Source organism: Eucyclogobius newberryi, unplaced genomic scaffold, assembly GCF_026437365.1.
Source record: "Eucyclogobius newberryi isolate DKJ021-1_F unplaced genomic scaffold, fEucNew1.0.hap1 SCAF_10, whole genome shotgun sequence".
NCBI lineage: Eukaryota > Metazoa > Chordata > Actinopteri > Gobiiformes > Gobiidae > Eucyclogobius > Eucyclogobius newberryi.
In genome coordinates, this window is record NW_027315724.1 from 13,716,637 (window position 1) to 13,738,910 (window position 22,274).

Sequence of the window (22,274 nt, forward strand, 5' to 3'; positions counted from 1 at the left end):
GTTGCTTTCATGGACACTTTATTGCTATTTCATTGAGATGTGCAAATGTTATTTAATGTGTACTTCCTACACTGGATGTTTTATGCTGAATCTCATGTTGAACTTAGATTGTGAACCTTTCAGTATTTCAGTATATGAAACCATTAAACATCTGCAGATTGTACATTTTGTAAGTATTGGATTAATTGTATGTTGGTAAACCTTCACTGTAAATATATAAGTCACAGCCGCACTTTGATTCACTAGTTTGTATTATTGCTTACACGCACCTCCCTGAGTCAAACCTACCTTCTGATCTAGCCCAGTGGCATATTGACACACATGCTACATGTGGGTTGTGCTTTATGTGTGTGTTTTATGGTCCTGAATCAAAAGTAAATATTTAATTCAACTCCAACTTCTGGATGGTAGAGATGTGATTTGTTAACGTGAAAATAACTTTCTATAAAATTTCTTGGATTAATACATTTTTATTATGTACTGAATCACCTGTGAATTCTGTTTATCGACAAATGGCAATGAACCCTATTCTGATTCTGATTCTTTGATTCTATTCAGGGCCTTTTGTAATCCAAGTATTTCCATTTTAATATAGTAACTTCTAATTCTGATTCAAGTCCAGTTCACATCAATAACACTCCTCTTGAGTCTTTAGTGACAGCTATAGGGGGAGGTGTTGTCAGTGTGACAGGGGGAGGGCTTATCTCAATGAGATGCAAATGAGCCCCCCTGTGACTCTGGGCTCACTCAGGTGAAAAACTTTGAGCCCCGTTTTCTCAGTGAAAGGTTTTGAGAGTTGTATACATTCAAATGACCACAACTTACTCAAATATTATCAGATCTACATGGGTGAGACATCATTGTATAGCTTTCAGAATCTGTGAATAACTCAAAATGTCTCCGGGTAGACTTGCAACTGGTTTATCCACGGTCAGTCACATATGCACATTAAATAAACGGATAATAATTGTGCTCATTAATACATTGATTCGTTATGTTTTTGTTATGAACCAGAATAGTATTTTTGCCACTAGATGTCACACTAAGCCACAAGCTGGTAAATGCAGGTAATGTAGTGCCCTGCGGCCTATGGGATCACTCTACTGCAAACCAGGAGGCGTGTGCTCTGATGAGTAGGCATGGCCTTCATTGTCCAGGGCCGTGTGCGTGGTCCAGGGCCGTGTGCGTGGTCCAGGGCCGTGTGCTTGGTCCAGGGCCGTGTGCTTTGTGTGGACCCCTCAACCTGCGTGACAGTGATCCTGTCTCTCTGGCCTTCTTCTCAGCGCTCTCCACCGTCTCTGAGGCCTGGGGCAGACGCAGCGCTTTCCTGCAGATGTTCTTGATGGCTGGGCTTGAGAAGTAGTAGACCAGAGGATCCAGCACGCTGTTCAGGTAAGTCAGGCTTATGGTGATGTAAAAAATTGTGGTCAGATAGTCCATGGTGAGACAACCCTCTGCCTCCTGAAAATAGTAGCTAACTCTGTTTGTTTCAAACCAGATGATGACCTGAAAGACGTTACTGGGGAGGAAGCAGATGATGAAGAGCACAACCACCACTATGATGAAAACCAATGCCTTTTTTACTTTAGCGTGTTGTGCAATCTGCCTTCCTTTCAGATGCAAAATGATTTTGACAGTGCAGTAGAGAATCACAACTAAGGGCATGTAAAAGGACAACAAAAATGCAGATTTGTGCCAGGAAAAATTCACATGGTTGTCTTTATTTATCTCAATGGTGAAGCTGTCGCAGTAGGTGGTGTTTGTGTGTGTTAAGGTGAAAATATGAGCGTTCATGGAGATGGCGAGTAGCCACAGCACAGCCGCTCCACACACGGCTTTGGAGAGGCTTAATAAGTTGACGGGGTGATGGGGATGGACCACGCGCATGTATCTGTCCAGAGCGATGGCCATGAGGAACAATGTGCTGCCGCTGCGGTTCATAGCCAGCATGAAGAGGCAGATGTTACAGAAGGAGCTCCCGAAGTGCCACTCCAGCTCTGACAGATAGTAACTGCCCCGGAACGGCAGCACCAGGAGGAGCAGAAAGTCGGCCATGGCCAGGTTGAAGAGGAGCACGGTGCTGCTCTTCCAGGGTTTCAGATGAAAGCAGAAGATCCACAGAGCCAGGCCGTTCCCCAGGGCTCCCAGGATGAACTCTGAGAGCAGCAGTGGAGGCAGGACACTCCTCAGGGTCGTCCCGTTGAAGGGACACAGCATGTTGTGCTAGTTGTTGTTGTTGTTTTATGGCGGTTGGTATCCAAGTGTTACATTACCGCCAGACTTTATTCCTTAGACTTTATTCCAGCTGGCCTTCTTCCACGCCAGACTGTATTCGTTGGACTTTGTCCTATCGATTCCCTTCGTGGCGGTTTGGTGCTTCCATCTATTGGATTCTTTAGACTCCCCCACACATTGTAGTTGTGCCTGTTCGATTCCTTTCCGCTCTGATCTCAGGGGCTGATGGTTTGGAGGGGGCTTGGTATCCAAATGTTGTTGTTTATTTTATGGCGGTTGGCATCCAAGTGTTGCATTACCGCCAGACTTTATTCCTCAGACTTTTCGTAGTCCTCAGACTCTGTCGTAGTCCGTAAAAGTACTCCTTCCATTGCTTTGGTGTTACAAAGCCCATGAGGTCATGATATGTCTTTGTGACTAGAATAGTTGTTGTTGTTTCAGAGACCAACCGGCTTTATTCCAGGGAGACTCCTCTTCATCTTCCTCTCCCTCCCTGACGCTCGTTGCTTCCACCGTACAGCTTTATTCTTCAGGCTTCATTCTATAGGCTTTAATATGTCCACTGATGTCGCCGCTTGGTAGCCGTGCGTCCACGAGACTGGGCGAGGACAGGAGACCACCCCCACCCCCATCTCGCCACCCCGATCACTCCGACTCCCCACAAGCAGACCCCCATCACTCCGACCCCCATCCAGCACCTCCAGCCCGCCTTCCACATCCGCCCAATCAAGCTCCCTTGCTCCAAGGAATCTCCCCGCAGCTCCAGCAATGATCCTGATCCTCCCAGTTCTGCCCTGAGCTTGAGCAGCACAGCCCACAACATCCACCATAAAAAGCACAAAATCCTCTCCATCCACAACCAGGGCACCGTCATCAATTCCGGAACCTGCACACCTGGGACCTCCACTCCCGAAACCTCCACACCCCCCGGGAGCCACACCGGCCCCTCTCACCTCGTCCCGGCCGGGAGCAGCGCCGGCTCCTCTCTCCGCACCCCCTCCAAACTCGCCACTTGAAACTCTCCTGACTGCACCTGCATAGGACACACCCCGAGAGACCCCCACTTTCTGCACCTCAGCAGCTCCCCCGCCAAACCTGCATCCCCCGCAGGCAGAGCCATGCCCCTCCCCACAGCCACAGCACCTCAGCCCCGCACCCACGTCACACCCCCCACACTCACGATCCCCCGCACATCCACCACACCTTTGCCTCCCTCTACAGACCGCTGCAATATGCCCAAAGCGCTGGCACTTAAAGCAACGCAGGGGCGGCGGAACATATGGCCTGACGCTATAGCACATGTACCCAATGAACACCTTACTAGGCAGGCACCTCCCTTCAAGTGTTACCATTACCGACAAGCTGTCACATCTTACCCCAAACCGGGTCACCTTCAAGCGCCTAGCGTCCACCACCGTAACTCCCGTCAAATTCTCCTTAACTTCATCCACAGACGTCGCCGTAGGGACACCAACGATAACTCCTCTGACCGTGTTTCTTTCAGCATTAGACACAAGAATGTCCTTTCCACCCAATCGCCTTCCGTTGCTGAGCCGCGTCCTTGCACACGACCAGCAGCGAGCCATCTCTAAGGACACTCGCACTCTTGATCACTCCCACAGCTACAGTTAGGCTCTTTGACAATGCCACTGAATTCCACTCCTTAAAGGATGCACTATCCTGTGCAAGCTTTATGATCACCTTACAGTCTCTGCTCTCACCCCGGACATCAATAGCTTCAGCCTCATCCTGCTGCTCATTCCCAGAACCCTCGGACGAGCTAAGGGACTTTTTACGTTTCCGGGCACGTGCAGGCAGAAAAGGCTGCTCCTCCACGCCGTCCAGAACGTCTTCCATCCCCGATCCACTCTCTTCCGCCATCTCCCGCCTCTCCAGACCGGGTGTTGAGCAAGGTCTCCAAGTGTCAGACTCTGTCGTAGTCCGTAAAAGTACTCCTTCCATTGCTTTGGTGTTACAAAGCCCATGAGGTCATGATATGTCTTTGTGACTAGAATAGTTGTTGTTGTTTCAGAGACCAACCAGTGACGAGATGGGGGTGGGGGTGGTCTCCTGTCCTCGCCCAGTCTCGTAGACGCACGGCTACCAAGCGGCGACATCAGTGGACATATTAAAGCCTATAGAATGAAGCCTGAAGAATAAAGCTGTACGGTTGTTGTTGTTGTTGTTGTTGTTGTTTTATGGCGGTTGGCATCCGAGTGTTGCATTACCGCCAGACTTTATTCCTCCCTTCTGTATCTACCTCCATATCCACCCGCGTTGCACACCGAACGTCAAAGAAGGAGAGGAAGATGAAGAAGAATCTCCCTGGAATAAAGCCCACATGCGCAGGGACCCAAATGAAGGAAACCCTCACATCCTTCTTGGACAGGGAGAGCATCAGACAGAAGATGCCATTCAACACATCCTGTCTGCAATCCGATTTCCCAGATTTAATGCTTTGCAATGCAGAAAGGCTGTCAGAGGCCACCACAATGCCGCAACACTGCAAAGCAGATTCCGCCCATTCCAATGCCAACCGTATCGCTATGAGTTCCGACGTGAAAACAGAAAGGCGATCTGTCAACCTCTTCTTGACCGCCAGCCCCAAAATAAGCGGCGCCAGTACGCCCACTCTCAGGATCCCTAGACCCGTCGGTATAAATAAACACATCACCTGAGTGCTTATCGATGAGCGCTTGAACGGCAAACTGCGGTGCCCTCCCAGCGACTCCTCTAAGCTTGCCATGCAAGCTAACATCAACAGGAGCCGGGACAAACTTCCACGGAGCTATAGCAGACAAAGCCACCGACGGGCTCACACGCAGATCACCAACCCCCGCAAGCCGCGCCTTCGCATTTCCTACCTGGCTGAAAATCATACCGCCAGCCTCACTCTGCCCCCCATCAACCCTGAGAAAGTCCCTCACCGGGTGAGAGCTCGTATGACCTTGTACATTCACCCAGTAAGCCAACAGAAGTTCTAGCCTCCGGAGCCGTAACGGCAATTCCCCCAACTCAACCTGCAGCGCCGAGACAGGGGAGGTCCTAAAAGCCCTAGAGCAGATGCGCAAGGCCTGGGCTTGCTCCACATCAAGCTTCTTTAAGTTAGTCTCAGCCGCAGACATGTAGGCTATACAGCCATAATCAATAGCCGCCCTCATGACGGCCCGATAAATACCCAGGAGCGACCTTCTGCTGGCCCCCCAGCCCTGGCCGGATAGACAACGAAGCAAGTTATTCACCCTTTTGCATTTACCACTGACCTCATCAATGTGCTGACGCCAACTAAGCCTCTCGTCAAAGGTGACCCCCAAGAACCTCACCTCCCTGACCTGTTCGAGCACCTGCCCATGCAGTCGAAGGGAGACGTCCCTATGCCCATTGAAGAAACAGATCACTTGAGACTTCCGTACGGACAGTTTAAACCCCCACTTCAGGGTCCACTGCTCCACCTGCTGTATTGCCCTTTGCAGTTTCGCCTCGTAAAACCGGAGATTCCTCCCGCTCACCCATAGAGCGCCATCATCAGCATAAAGGCTCCTCCCAACAGACCCATCCACATCGTCAAAGATGTCCTTAATCATAACATTGAACAAGATAGGGCTACACACACTCCCCTGCGGGATCCCATTCTCTACCTCATAGACCCCAGAGTAAGCAGCGCCCACTCTGGTTTGGATACGCCGGCCAGACAGAAAGCTCCGGACCCAGTTAAACAGATTACCCTTCACACCACACTTCCGCAACTTAATGAGGAGCCCATCCTTCCAAACCATATCGTACGCCTTCTCCACATCAAAGAGCACCGCAATAACCTTTTCTTTCTGAGCCCTGGCCAGCTGGATATCAGATTCCAAACACAACACGGAATCCATGGTGTCCCTGCCCCTACGGAAACCACTCTGGTGCGCGGGAAGCAAACCCTGACTCTCCAAGAAGTAATCCAACCGCTCGGTAACCATGCGCTCCATCGTTTTCCCGAGCTGCGACGTCAAGGCAATCGGCCTATAACTTGAAGGGTCAGACGCTGGCCTACCCGGCTTCAGAACCGGCACCACCGTAGACTGTTTCCACGCAGATGGAACACAACCTGAATCCCAAACACGGTTGAAAAGACCCAGGACTAGCCCAAGCGTGTCATCAGTCAAATGAGAGAGCATGTCATAGCACACCTCATCTTTACCCGGGGCTGTCTGTTTCGCCTTAGAAAGTGCTCTCCTTGGCTCAAACAAACTAAACGGAAGGTCAAGGTCATCTTGAGTCGAAGGCTGGTGCCCAATCAGCTCAGAATTCTGGGCCAAAGTACTCTCCCTGTAGTGCCTTTCCGCAGGTGAGAGATTGTCAGAGCTGTGCACCGACACAAAGGTGCTGGCCAACAGTTCAGCTTTGTCAACGTCGCTGACTGCTTCAACACCATTCTGTATTAGGACCAGGGTCCCATGACGGCGCTCAACCCCATGCATCCGCTTAATCATCCCCCAAACATCCCCGAGACGCGTTTCTCTCCCAATTTTGGAACAATACGGCCTCCAATAGGCACTCTTGGCCGTTCTTACAGTTTTCCGCACAACAGCGCGGGCCCTCTTGTAGTCAATGAGGGCACCCTCAGTGTGGGTAACCCTTAGCCGGCGAAACGCCGCATTTCTCGCCCTAACAGCATAACCACATGCTTCATTCCACCACGGCACCCGCTTCCTATCTCCACTACCACCACTCTTAGGAATCGTGCCTACCGCTGACTGCGTGATGAGCGAGACAATTGCACTATTGAGATCATCCACCTGAGTCAATCCTCCTTCCTGCAGAACCCTAGAACCATCATCAGCTTTCCTCAGGAAAGCCCCCCAGTTTGCCCTTGCCAACTGCCACCTCTGGATCCTCGTCCCCCTGACCACACGGCTCCCAAAGCCAATCTCGGTGCGGACTAGATAGTGATCGCTACCAAAAGAAAGATTACCAAGAACCTCTCAACTACAAACACCAGCTAACTCCTTGGACACAAGCGTAAGATCTATTGCACTTTCCGTACCGGTCCCCATATCATAGCGGGTCCCACTCCAATCATTCAGACAAACCAACTCCCTTTGATTGATAAAACCCTCTACCACCTGCTCATACCTATCGGTACCACTACCGCCCCACAAAGCGCTATGCACATTAAAATCCCCACACCACACGGCCTTTCCCCGAACATCCTTACCGATACTATGTAAGGACTCTAACGTTAACTCACCACACGGATTATAAAGGTTAACCACAGTAACAGCTTCACCACCCAGCCAGACCCTCATCGCCAGAGCCTCCGGCGCTTTACTCACACTGACAACAACGTAATTTAGGTCATCTCGGACAAACACAGCCACACCTCCGCCTCTGCCCTGCTCCCTATCATTCCTAACACACACATACCCTTGTATCCCAAAACCCCACCTAGGTTGTAACCAAGTCTCCTGCACGCACATAACGTGAGGCTTGTTCAACAAGGTAGAGACAAAATGCTTAAATTCCTGGCCATTAGCACGAAGACTACGCGCATTCCATTGCAAGACAACCACCGCCATTATGAGCCCCCGGAACCTGACGGCGCATCGGGAGCCCCCCCACTCCCACTGCCAGAATGGGGCAGGGTGCCTTCCCGCAGCGCATGCTCTATCTCCGTCCACTCGGGACCCCCAGCTCCAAAGTACTTCCCTGCAGCCTTAGCGATGATCCTAGTCTTTTCGGATCTCTTCTTGGTTTGACCAGTACAGTTAATCACTTCCACCATAAAGAGGAAGAAATCTTTCCTCTTCACAACCAGTACATCCTCCGCACCCACAGGGCCTCTGCCCGTGGAAGCCACACTCACAGGGATCCCAGTGGGGACCTCCCCCTGGCCGCGGGCAACGCTGCCCCCTCCCCTGTCGCCTAGGTCACCAGCAGCACTGGCAGCCCGCACTGCATCCACCTTCACCTGACTACCAGACACCTTCTTGACCGCATCCGCGTAGGATATGCCTTGAGAGGCTCTAACTTTTTGCACCTCAGTAGCCCTCTTGCTGAACACGCATCCCCCGTAGGCAGAGCTATGCTCTCCCCCACAGTTACAGCACTTGAGTTTTGCTCCTTCGTCACACTTCCCATACTCGTGGTCTCCTGCACATTTACCACACCTCTGCTTCCCTCTACAGACCGCTGCAATATGCCCAAAGCGCTGGCACTTGAAGCAACGCAGGGGCGGCGGAACATATGGGCGTACGCCATAGCGCATGTACCCAACGCACACCACACGAGGCAGGATCCCACCTTCAAATCGAATCATTATCGACAGGCTGTCACACCTTACCCCATCCCGGGTCACCTTCAACCGCCTAGCATCCACCACCTTAGCTCCAGTCAAATTCTCCTTTATGTCATCCACAGATGTCGTCGTAGGGACGCCTACGATAACTCCCCTGACCGTGCCTCTTACAGCATCAGACACAAGAATGTCCTTCCCCCCCAGCCACTTCAATCGCCTTCCTTTGCTGAGCCACGTCCTTGCACACGACCAGCAGCGAGCCATCCCTAAGGACACTCGCATGCTTGACCACTCCCACAGCTACAGTCAGGCTCCTTGTCAACGCCATCGGATCCCACCCCTTAAAGGACGCATTATCCTGCGCGAGCTTTATGAACACCTTACACTCTGAACTCACAACCCCGACATCTGCAACCCCCCCACCCTGCTCCTCACTGAGAGAGCCCTCCATAGACGAGCAAGAAGACGCCCTACGCTGCAGAGGTTCAGTGGCTCCAGGGGAGTCATCCCCGCTGTTCATATCGTCACCGACCAGGTCACGCCTCCTCTTCCTCTTCCCCGTCATACGGACCGAGGCGTTCCTCTATGTTGCCGTAATATCCAAACAACGCTCAATAATCCACCGTCAACGTCCGTGAGTCTGACTGCGGTGTGTGCACGCCCAGTCCCGTAGATGCACGCTGGACTTAATTTGTGGATGTATTCTTGTGGTTGTTGTTGTTGTTGTTGTTTTATGGCGGTTGGCATCCAATTGTTGCATTACCGCCAGACTTTACTCCTCAGACTTTTCGTAGTTCTCAGACTTTGTCGTAGTCCGTAAAAGTACTCCTTCCATTGCTTTGGTGTTACAAAGCCCATGAGGTCATGATATGTCTTTGTGACTAGAATAGTTGTTGTTTCAGAGACATACCAGCGGGGACACGCTAGGCGGTTGAAGGTGACCCGGTCTGGGAGAGACGGGAGATGGCGGAGGAGAGTGGATCGGTGGTCGAAGACGTTCTGGACGGCGTGGAGGAGCAGCCTTTTCTGGCTGCACGTGCCCGGAAACGTAAAAAGTCCCTTAGCTCGTCCGAGGGTTCTGGGAATGAGCAGCAGGATGAGGCTGAAGCTATTGATATCCGGGGTGAGAGCAGAGACTGTAAGGTGATCATAAAGCTTGCACAGGATAGTGCATCCTTTAAGGAGTGGAATTCAGTGGCATTGTCAAAGAGCCTAACTGTAGCTGTGGGAGTGATCAAGAGTGCGAGTGTCCTTAGAGATGGCTCACTGCTGGTCGTGTGCAAGGACGCGGCTCAGCAACGGAAGGCGATTGGAACTAAACGTCTGGGTGGAAAGGACATTCTTGTGTCTGATGCTGAAAGAAACAAGGTCAGAAGAGTTATCGTAGGCGTCCCTACGGCGACGTCTGTGGATGAAGTTAAGGAGAATTTGACTGGAGCTAAGGTGCTGGACGCTAGGCGGTTGAAGGTGACCCGGTCTGGGGTAAGATGTGACAGCTTGTCGGTAATGGTAACACTTGAAGGGAGGTGCCTGCCTAGTAAGGTGTTCATTGGGTTCATGTGCCATGACGTTAGGCCATATGTTCCACCGCCCCTGCGTTGCTTTAAGTGCCAGCGCTTTGGGCATATTGCAGCGGTCTGTAGAGGGAGGCAAAGATGTGGTAAATGTGCAGGAGATCACGAGTATGGGAAGTGTGACGTGGGAGCAAAACTGAAGTGTTGTTGTTGTTGTTGTTTTATGGCGGTTGACATCCGAGTGTTGCATTACCGCCAGACTTTATTCCTTAGACTTTGTCGTAGTCCTAAAAGTTCTTCTTCCAGTGCCTTGACTTCCAGTGCTTTGTCCTCAGACTCTGTCGTAGTCCGTAAAAGTACTCCTTCCATTGCTTTGGTGTTACAAAGCCCATGAGGTCATGATTTGTCTTTGTGACTAGAATAGTTGTTGTTGTTTCAGAGACCAACAGAGACCAAAAGTCTGGCGGTAATGCGACAGGACTACGATAAAACACCAAAGAAGAAGAAGAAGAAGAAGAGCTAGTCTCCGGTCTGGAGAGACGGGAGATGGCGGAGGAGAGTGGATCGGTGGTCGAAGACGTTCTGGACGGCGTGGAGGAGCAGCCTTTTCTGGCTGCACGTGCCCGGAAACGTAAAAAGTCCCTTAGCTCGTCCGAGGGTTCTGGGAATGAGCAGCAGGATGAGGCTGAAGCTATTGATATCCGGAGTGAGAGCAGAGACTGTAAGGTGATCATAAAGCTTGCACAGGATAGTGCATCCTTTAAGGAGTGGAATTCAGTGGCATTGTCAAAGAGCCTAACTGTAGCTGTGGGAGTGATCAAGAGTGCGAGTGTCCTTAGAGATGGCTCGCTGCTGGTCATGTGCAAGGACGCGGCTCAGCAACGGAAGGCGATTGGAACTAAACGTCTGGGTGGAAAGGACATTCTTGTGTCTGATGCTGAAAGAAACACGGCCAGAGGAGTTATCGTAGGTGTCCCTACGGCGACATCTGTGGATGAAGTTAAGGAGAATTTGACTGGAGCTAAGGTGGTGGACGCTAGGCGGTTGAAGGTGACCCGGTCTGGGGTAAGATGTGACAGCTTGTCGGTAATGGTAACACTTGAAGGGAGGTGCCTGCCTAGTAAGGTGTTCATTGGGTTCATGTGCCATGACGTTAGGCCATATGTTCCACCGCCCCTGCGTTGCTTTAGGTGCCAGCGCTTTGGGCATATTGCGGCAGTCTGTAGAGGGAGGCAAAGATGTGGTAAATGTGCAGGAGATCACGAGTGTGGGAAGTGTGACGTGGGAGCAAAACTGAAGTGCTGTAACTGTGGGGAAGAACATAGCTCTGCCTACGGGGGATGCAGGTTTAGCAAAAGAGCTGCTGAGGTGCATAAAATAAAAGGTCTCTCAAGGTGTATCCTATGCAGATGCAGTCAAGAAAGTTTCAAGTAACGAGTTTAGAGTAAATACAGAGAGAGGAGCCAGCGCTGCTCCCAGCCAGGGCGAAATGAGAAAGGCCAGCGTGGCTCCCAAGAAGTGTGAAGGTTTCAAGAGTGGAGGTCCCAAGTGTGCAGGTTCCAGAATTAATGAGAATACCCTGGTTGTGGATAGAGAGGATTTTGTACTCTTTATGGTGGATGTTGTAAACTCTGCTGCTCAGACTCAAAGTAGAACTGAAATGATCAGGATCATTGCTAAAGCTGCAGGGAGATTCCTTGGAACAAAGGAGCTTGATTGGGCAGATATAGAAAACAGGCTAAAGGCGCTAAATGGGAGTCGGAGTGATGGGGGTCTGCTTTTGGGGAGTCAGGGTGATCAGAGTGACGAGATGGGGGTGGGGGTGGTCTCCTGTCCTCGTCCAGTCTCGTAGACGCACGGCTACCAAGCAGCGACATCAGTGGAAATATTAAAGCCTATGGAATGAAGCCTAAAGAATAAAGCTGTACGGTGGAAGCACCGAACGTCAAAGAAGGAGAGGAAGATGAAGAAGAGTCTCCCTGGAATAAAGCCGGTTGGTCTCTGAAACAACAACAACTATTCTAGTCACAAAGACATATCATGACCTCATGGGCTTTGTAACACCAAAGCAATGGAAGGAGTACTTTTACGGACTACGACAGTCTGAGGAATAAAGTCTGGCGGTAATGCAACAATTGGATGCCAACCGCCATAAAACAACAACAACAACAACCGGCTTTATTCCAGGGAGACTCTTCTTCATCTTCCTCTCCTTCTTTGACGTTCGGTGCTTCCACCGTACAGCTTTATTCTTTAGGCTTCATTCTATAGGCTTTAATATTTCCACTGATGTCGCTGCTTGGTAGCCGTGCGTCTACGAGACTGGACGAGGACAGGAGACCACCCCCACCCCCATCTCGTCACTCTGATCACTCTGACTCCCCAAAAGCAGACCCCCATCACTCCGACTCCCATTTAGGACCACAGGATCTCATCTCTGCTGTTTGCAGACGATGTTGTCCTGATGGCTCCATCAAACCCGGACCTGCAACATGCACTGGGACGGTTTGCAGCCGAGTGTGAAGCGGCTGGGATGAGACTCAGCACCTCCAAATCCGAGGCCATGGTTCTCGACCGGAAAAAGATGGCTTGCCCTCTCCAGGTGGGTGGGGTGTCCTTGCCCCAAGTGGAGGAGTTCAAGTATCTTGGGGTCTTGTTCACGAGTGAGGGAAGGATGGAGCGTGAGATCGACAGGCGGATCGGTGCAGCGGCTGCAGTGATGCAGTCGCTGCATCGGACTGTTGTGGTGAAGAGGGAGCTGAGCCGAAAGGCAAAGCTCTCTATTTACCGGTCGGTCTACGTTCCTACCCTCACCTATGGTCATGAGCTTTGGGTAGTGACCGAAAGAACAAGATCGCGGATACAAGCGGTCGAAATGAGTTTCCTCCGCCGTGTGGCTGGGCGCTCCCTTAGAGATAAGGTGAGGAGCTCGGCCACACCGGGGGAGCTCGGAGTAGAGCCGCTGCTCCTCCACGTCGAGAGGAGCCAGCTGAGGTGGCTCGGGCATCTGTTCCGGATGCCTCCTGGGCGCCTCCCTCGGGAGGTGTTTCAGGCATGTCCCACCGGGAAGAGGCCCCGGGGAAGACCCAGGACACGCTGGAGAGACTATGTCTCTCGGCTGGCCTGGGAACGCCTCGGGATCCCCCCGGAGGAGTTAGAGGAAGTTTCTGGGGAGAGGGAAGTCTGGGAGTCCCTGCTCAGACTGCTGCCCCCGCGACCCGGCCCCGGATAAAGCGGCAGAAGATGGATGGATGGATGGATGGATACATTATTTTCTTTAGACTTCATTCTTCAGACTTTATTCCAGAGCTGACTCTTCTTCATCTTCTTTTCTGTTTGGTGCTTCCACAGTACAGCTTTATTCTTTAGGCTTTATTCCGTAGGCTTTGATACTTCCATTGTTGTCGTTCCTTGGCAACCGTGCATCTACTGGATTGAGCGAGGACAGGAGACCAGCAACGCCCCTACCTCCATTTTTTTACTCCCATTTAGTGCCTTTAGCCTGTTTCTATTTGTGTCTGACCGTGGATAAAGCAGGTACATGTCTACCCGGAGACATTGAGAGATATTCACAGATTCTGAAAGTGTGAATTCAAAGCTTTCCAATGATGTCTCACTCATGCACATCTGATAATATTTGAGTAAGTTGTGGTAATTTGAATGTAAACAACTCTCAAAACCTTTCACTGAGAAAACTGCCTCTAAAGATTCTCACCTGAGAGAGCTCAGAGTCACAGGGGGGCTCATTTGCATCTCATTGGGATAAGCTCTCCCCCTGTCACACTGACTGTCACACTGACATACTTGAATCAGAATTAGAAGTTACTATATTAAAATGGAAATACTTGGATTTCAAAAGGCCCTGAATAGCATCAATGAATCAAAATAGGGTTTATTGCCATTTGTCAGGTGATTCAGTACATAATAAAAATGTATTAATCTAAGAATGTGAAAGTTATTTTCACGTTAACAAATCACATCTCTACCATCCAGAAGTCGGAGTTGAATTAAATATTTACTTTTGATTCAGGACCATAAAACACACACAAAAAGCACAACCCACATGTAGCATGTGTGTCAATATGCCACTGGGCTAGATCAGAAGGTAGGTTTGACTCAGGGAGGTGCGTGTAAGCAATAATACAAACTAGTGAATCAAAGTGTGGCTGTGCCTTATATATTTACAGTGAAGGTTTACCAACATACAATTGATCCAATACTTACAAAATGTACAATCTGCAGATGTTCAATGGTTTCATATACTGAAAGGTTCACAATCTATGGTTGTATAAATTTCAATCAAAGTTCAACACGAGATTCAGCATAAAACATCCAGTGTAGGAAGTGCACACACATATTAAATAACATTTGCACATCTCAATGAAATAGCAATAAAGTGTCCATGAAAGAGCAAGCAGAGTTTTTTGTATTGTCCAAAAGATAGCGCTGTGACTGATTTGAGAGTTTGCAAAGTCTGTTTTGTCTTTTGGGTGGGATTGGACGGCTGAATCAGCCCCTACCATACCGCAGGCGACTCATGTTGAAGGATTTGTAGGTTTGTAAAGTTCAGTGAATCAGTTCTGGTTCCGGGTCCAGGCTGGTCTCAGCTCGCCATCAATTCAATCTTTTGTTCTGGTACCCCACTGGGCACACCTGGCCTGCGGTCAATAGACAGGACCATCTGTGAAATACCAAACATTAGCTAGCTTCTATGTCATTTAGTTCATCTCTTTAAATTAACAAATAATGCAGTAAATACATTATATAAATACCTTTCGTTAAAATAAATAACCGGTTGGTACGGAGCTAACAGGTTGATAGCAAGTTTAGCTTCAAACTTAGCCCCACAGCCCGGAGCTAAACGCAGGTTTTGCCACGAAAACGTACGTAATGCATCATAAAAAAGACATAAAGCACAACCCACACAACATACGGGTCAAGAAATACTACATAAGTATATAATTTGTACCGACAAAACGCAGAAAAATAACCTGATTCAGTGCACTGAAGCAGCATGTTAGCTTAGCATTGCTCCGTGTCTGCTCCGGTGCGCACCACCTTAAAACACAGCGTTTTAAGCAATTAGAGTAAAAGGACCTCAGTTCCGTTGCAATGTAGTCTAGGTAATCATCTCTGGAGAAAGTCTGGAGAGTAAATAATGTCTCTGAGAGGAGTAAACAAGGTCTCTCCCCCAACCGCATGTGAAGAACACACGGAAGCACGTAGCTGTAGCCATGTGGTTCAGAGCACGCAGCTGTAGCCATGCAGTTCGCAGCTGATTGGTGGAAATATGTAAACAGTACGTGGCTGAAAAAAGTAACGCCCCCCGTGCGGCACATTTAAACTACCCATTTTTAACAGCTTAATGTGTACTTTTAAGGTAATGAATACTGATATCTGAAGCACGGAGGAGCTCCTTTATAACTTCAACTTTCACATAATGCAAAAAAACCAAAATCACAAATTTGGGGGAAAAAAAGTAAAAAGCTGTTTATCTCAGTTTCACCGAGGCCGACGTGTACCGGAAATTAGGCTGCTCCGACACATTTCTGCCCATTCAAGCTCTTTTGTTCAGAGGAACCTTCCTGCAGCATTAACAATGATCCTGATACTTTCAGTTCTCTTTTGAGTTTGAGCAGCACAGTTTATAACATCGACCATAGAGAGTACAATATCCTCTCCATCCACAACCAAAGTCTGAGGAATAAAGTCTGGCGGTAATGCAACAATTGGATGCCAACCGCCATAAAACAACAACAACAACAACAACAACAACAACAAGGTATTCTCATTAATTCTGGAACCTCCACAATTGGAACCTTCACATTTGGAACCTTCACACTTGGAATCTTCACACTTGGGAGCAACGCTGGCTTCTCTCACTTCGCTCTGGCTGTGAGCAGCGCTGGCTTCTCTCACTGTATTTACTTTCACCTCTTTACTTGACACTTTCTTGACTGCATCCTCATAGGATCTACCTTGAGAGTCTTTAATTTTCTGCACTTCAGCAGCTCTTTTGCTAAACCTGCATCCCCTGTAGGCAGAGCTATGCTCTTCCCCACAGTTACAGCACTTCAGTTTAGCTCCTTCGTCACACTTCCTGTACTCATGATCTCCTGCACATTTACCACACTTTTGCTTCCCTCTGCAGACCGCTGCTATATGTCCAAAGCGCTGGCACTTGAAGCAACGAAGAGGTGGTGGAACATATGGCCTGACGCCATAGCTCACGTATCCAATGAACACCTTACTAGGCAGGCATTTCCCTTCAAGTTTTATCATTACCGACAGGCTGTCACATCTTTCTCCAAACCGCGATGTTTTCAACCGCCTAGCGTCCACCGAGTACCTTATTACAAATACTTGGGGATCTGGATTGATGTTAAACACACATTATATTTATTTATTTGTTGAATATATTTAAATATAGATATATAATTCTACAGCAACAGTGTTAAAACCTCTTATATTCTAAAGTAGAATGGCTATCATTGGATGCAAGAAGAGAACAGCCTGTTGTTTGAGTATAAGGCTCTAGTTGGCATTTTGCCTGATTATTTATTAAGTTTATTGCACATCAGTTCAGGTATTCATCATTTGAGGTCTCATTTTTATCTTACAATCCCATCGTATCAATACAGAGTCAGGAAAAAAGGACGACTTTGCTCTCTCCCTCTGGAACTTTTTAAATTAAACAATTTTATGCCATTTAATGGTTTTAAAGAACTGGTCAGTGCATTGTTTTATGTATGTGTAAATGTGTTTTTATGTATTGGTTGGTTATTGTGTTTTAATATGCTGTGTTTGTTTGATGTTTATTATGTGTTGTTTTTTAACAGGGTCCCCTTGCAAAATAACTTTTCTCATTGGGTTTTCTGTGTATAAATAAATACAATTCAATTAATGAATCAGGATGGCATTAAACCTCCACAGTGTGTGAATATGTCCACAGAAATGTAGATATAAGCATGATCTCTTAAGTCTATTGTGCCTATATCTGCTTCAATGATTTTAGATCCGTCTTTATTGAGAACAAAAAAGTAATCTATTCTGGAAAATATTTTAAGTGGGTTAGAAAATGTGTATATTAGCATGCTCTATGATTCATTTCCCTCCTTATTTATTGTTCCTCTAGTGCCTCTTGAGTTCGACATGTCTAATATGGTTACCCCCCCACGAGTCCGAAGGTTCGCCAGTCCGAATTTTCACAAGTCCGAAGGTTTTAAAGGTTCACTAGTCCGAAGGTTCACTGGTCCGAAGGTTCACTAGTCCGAAGATTCGCTTGTCCGAAAGTTCCTCATAGGGCTAAAGTGAAGGTGCATAGACGGCATCGGGATGTAGTCATGTGTACCAGCTGCTCACAGATGGCACTGTAAGTTGTACTGTGTATATAAAAATAACAAGGGAACATCTGAATCCTCCGCTCTATGCCTTCTTTTGATCATAAGTATAGAAATACGAGTGATCCGATCACCGTAGGATTGGTAGTCAAAAAAGAAATTCAGCTTTTGAAGACCGAAGTGTCTATTTTGCTGCGACGCGGCGGCCGGAACTGCAAGGCTATCTGACCGCGCCGCGGTTACTGGAAAACAGTTTAATCCCGGAGTTAATTAATTCATAAGTAATACGATAAGGAGCTCTGGCTATGCAAGAAACAAGTCGGTTATGGAAAATACGTGAGTTTAATCATAAAAAGTGCCTTAACACTAGAAAAGTCTTAAAAGCCAGTGTGTAGGGCAAAGGGAGGCGAGGAGAGCCTGCTGCGCGGACACACACCTTTGGTGAGGAGAGCCACGAGTAGAGCCCGCTGCGCGGACTCATATCTTCGGACTAGCGGACCTTCGGACCAGTGAACCTTCGGACTTGTGAACCTTAAACTTTCGGGGAAATTTCTGACCCGTGAACCTTCGGACTAGTGAACCTTCGGACTAGTGAACCTTAAAATTTCTGAATTTTCAGACTAGTGGACCTCCGGACCAGTGAACTTTCGGACTCGTGGGCAGCCACCGTCTAATATATGAATACGAATATTCCAACCGCCATCACAAATTAGGTTTATCATCACTCTAAGTTCAGAGTGGTTCGCAATCAGGTCCATGACATTAGCATAGAAAGCAATATCACTCCCTGGTGGAGCATACACATTCAAAAGAGTGAAAACCTTTCCATTAATACTCCCCTTAACCAGTACATATCTGCCATATTATTACATTCAAAACCGTGTTCAAAAACGATTTGGTTTGAAATCAAAATTGCAACTCCCCTTCTATGTTTGCCTTTGTATGATGAATAGTATTATTTTTTTATAACAGAATTTTGTTCAGTATGCCATTCACCTTGAAGCAACTACTTGTAACGGGTTCATGCTGGGAACAGGCAAAGAACCCAACACGTAATCAAGAAAAAGATCATAAAAAGGAGGGAAGTCCAATCCTAATGAAGGCCCCCCCCCCGAAAAAACAAAACCCAAGGCACTCCTGACACCAATCCTCAGAAGGAACTGAATATTTGACCTCATTAACTCACCACACCACATTCTGCAATTATTTTCCAATTTCCCACAAATCCAATCTCCCACCTTTGGCACATCGATGAGTAGATGTATTTAGTCACAGAGTTTATGTAAAAAAGCAGACAGCACAAAGTCTAATGTTAAAAGCAAATAAATAATGTCATCAGTCCCTTCAAATGAACAGAAATGTATCACCATGTGACCACAATCCAAACTCACACACCCTACGTTGGTGGCTGCATCTCACATGTTGTTCAGTTCTCTGTGTTTTGCATCTTCCTTAGGAGCACTTCTGCTTCTCCTGGTGTTCTGAGCATGTATTTTTCACCTTCAAAAATCACCAGAAGAGAAAGAAAACCCATGGCTCAGCTTATTTTTCACATGGTTGTTTTCCTACTCCGGCGGCGTTGTCACCCTGGCCTGACCATCTCTGCACTGGTAATTATCATGTCAAAAAAGACAGAGCTCCCCTGTGTCCTCCGACCACGGTCAGGGAACTGAGACAGGAACAGTTTAACAATACTATTGTACATGTTTTTTAGCGGTATGGGGGAGTCAGACTGTTTATTAAAATCTGAAATATAATCATATTCCCTTCAAATAACTGAAAGACGTATTCTAACCTGTCAAATGTACATTAAACAGCAAGGTTCAAAATATAATTCTAAATTATTTAAACTCTAGGTATTGTTGAATATTTTGTTGCCATGACGACCAGATTCAATGATCTGTTGTGTTGTTGCTTGATGACGTCATCATTCTAGGGTAGACCTACACTCTCTCTGGAAGAAGTCTACTTGGATAACAAGTAGATTTCGGATACCAACCGCCATAAAACACCAAAGAAGAAGATTTAGCCCATTCCAATGTTAACCGTATCTAAAGAATAAAGTATGAGGCGGTAATGTAACATTTGGCTGCTAAGAAGGCCAGCTGGAATAAAGTCTAAGGAATAAAGTCTGGCGGTAATGTAACACTTGGATACCAACCGCCATAAAACACCAACACCACCACCATAAAACAACAACAAAAACATAAGTCTGGCAGTAATGTAACACTTGGATACCAACCGCCATAAAACACCAAAGAACAACTCAATAAAGAACTGAAAGGATCATGAAGATTCAGTCTAAAGTCTAAGTCTAAACAAAGAAGAAGAACTACAGTGGGTGGCAGTAATATAACACTCGGATTCCAACCGCCATAAAACACCAAAGAAGAAGATTTAGCCCATTCCAATGTTAACCGTATCTAAAGAATAAAGTATGAGGCGGTAATGTAACATTTGGATACCAACCGCCAAGAAGAAGATCAGGATCATTGCTAAAGCTGCACCATGCCAGCTGCCGTGAAACAACAAAGAAGAAGGAAAGTATCTACAACTACAGAAGAAGAATAAAGTCTAAGACGTAGAACTATAGTGGGTGGCGGTAATGTAATACTTGGATACCAAACGCCATAAAACACCAAAGAAGAAGATTCCTTGGAAGGAAAGAGTTGAATGCGCAGAAATAGAAAACGCGATAAAGGCACTAAATGGGAGTCAGATTAAACAAATTCCCCATTTGGAAAATCAGAGTAATCAGAGTAAAGAAATGGAGTTAGGAGCATCGCCGGTCTCCTGTCCACGCTCAATCCAGTAGATGAACGGCTCCCGACTGCTATTGAAAGCAGCAACAAAAGCGGAAGTTACTCCAAGAGTCACAACTACAGTGGGTGGCGGTAATGTAATACTATGGATACCAACCGCCATTAAACACCAAAGAAGAAGAAGCCATTGCTAAGGTACCACACAACAAATCTGGTCATCTTTAACTGGTATATTTCAACTAGTGTGGGCAAAAAGAGAAGTTTGCCTTTGCCGTTACACTCTTTTTTTCTGGAGAAGATATTAGCATTACTCAGGATCTGGTTTCAGCTTCCAATACCTCAACTAAAAGGCCAAAATGATGAGAAAAATTCTACCACCTGACTCCATGTCTTCAGACAAGAGAGGCACAAAACCCACGATACCAGGTCTGCATAAAGTCCTATCAAATTCTGAATCAATGAGGATTCAAAACCAGTTAAACAATGTTGACACAAAACAAGAACGCAGGATTGAAGAGAAAAATAGAAGAGAAGCCAGACACCTGCAGTCAAAAGAAGTGGTCAAGCTTTGGGCCAACACTAAAGCAGGGCAAAGGCAGAAGACTCTAGAGGCAAAGACAATTCGGAAGCAGATTGAAGAGAAAAAAAGACAGCAACTTGACATAGAAGAGGCTAAATACAAGGAGGAGAAGAGAAAGGAGGCCTTAGAAAAGGCTAAGACTCAGCTAGCTTATCAAACAGACAAGTACAAAGGCCTACATAGCGCATACTTGCTTTCACGTGTGCTCAAAGAAAGGGAGGAACAGATTGAATACAAGCAGTGCATCAAGAATATTGCCAAAGATGGGGATAAAACCTTCCTAGAAGCAGCCAAGGCCAGGGAAGATGAATATAAGAGACAAGAAGAAGAGAAAGTACGTCAAAAGAAAGAGCAGACACTGACTTTTGTGAAAGAACTGAAGAATCAAATTAAGGAAAATGAGTTAGAGAAAGAACACAAGAAGAAACTAAGGCAACAAGAAACAGAAAGAACACAGCAAATTTATGAGCTCCAGTTTAGTAAACAAAACAAAAAGCAGGAACGAAAACAAGAAGTGAGAGATCTGCACATGAAAGCACACCAGGAGCATCTGGCCAACAAAAAGCTAGAGAAAATTAGAAATGCCCAAAAAGAGCAAATGGAAGAGGAAAAGAGAAAACTGTTCCTCTCAGAGAAAGAAAAAAGGGAAATGTTATGGAGGGACAAAGAGGAGGAGATAAAAAGACAGTCCCAAATCCAACGAGAGAGAGTCTTGGAACAATATGTTAATAACCAGCAAGAGCGCGCTAAAAATGAAGAGCTGAAAGTTGTACGAGCTGTTGCTGAGTGGGAGGCTCGAGTAGCACAAATGCAGCTGAAAGACAGGGAGAGGAAAGCTGCCATGCTGGAGTCCATGGCTGTGCACAGAAAGTCTATTAGGCAAGAAAATGAGAGACTGAAAGAGAAGATAAAACAGGAACATGAGGAAATGCTTCGGTCCATCAAGGAGACAAACAAAATCTATGCAGAGAAACAACACCAAATGGCTGAGAAGAAGAAAGAAGAAGAAAAAAGTTTACAAGAGTTCCACAGAAAACAAATTCATGAAAAACACTTGCAGAAACAGCAACAAATGCAAGTCATGAAGGAGTTTGAAGCCATGAATACTCAAAAATTGGCACAAGAGGAGTACCAATTTAAATTATATGCAAAGGATATTATCCATACAGCTCAGGAAGCTAAACTTAATGTGGTGCCACTTTATAGAGCTGCTTATGGAGTTAGACCCAGCTGTGCGATTCAAGGCAGCAGTGGTGCACAAATGCCCGACTACGTCTCAGGTCCCACTCACAATGTTAAAATACAAAATTGGAAAGTGAATTTTGAACGTTCAAAAAGAAGACTAGGGTTTACTTAGTTTTAACACAAAAAGCTTTGGTCAAGTTTTGTCTGGGACAATTAGTTTAGCGAAAGCTAAATCTAGGGAGGGGGTAGATGAGACTGGGTCCATCATTAAAGATAAAAAGCGCCACACATAAGGTGGAGGCGTCGACAAGAGAGTCGTAAAAGATACTTACGCTTAGCACAGACGTGTGCAGAGGCAGATAGCGCGCTGCAGTGGTG

General features: G+C 47.1%; 2 protein-coding genes across 2 annotated transcripts; one reads left to right on the forward strand and one right to left on the reverse strand.

Annotated features, from left to right (window-relative positions):
- Window positions 1-1,146: 1,146 nt before the first annotated feature.
- LOC140372519 (hydroxycarboxylic acid receptor 2-like) lies at window positions 1,147-2,217 on the reverse strand. The gene has a single exon (XM_072459646.1). It carries the CDS (start codon window positions 2,215-2,217, stop codon window positions 1,147-1,149), a length of 1,071 nt encoding a protein of 356 aa, XP_072315747.1.
- An 18,356-nt stretch (window positions 2,218-20,573) lies between these two features.
- LOC140372527 (cilia- and flagella- associated protein 210-like) lies at window positions 20,574-22,068 on the forward strand. Its single transcript, XM_072459659.1, has one exon. The coding sequence runs from the start codon at window positions 20,590-20,592 to the stop codon at window positions 22,066-22,068; it is 1,479 nt and encodes a 492-aa protein (XP_072315760.1). The 5' UTR covers window positions 20,574-20,589.
- Window positions 22,069-22,274: the final 206 nt, after the last annotated feature.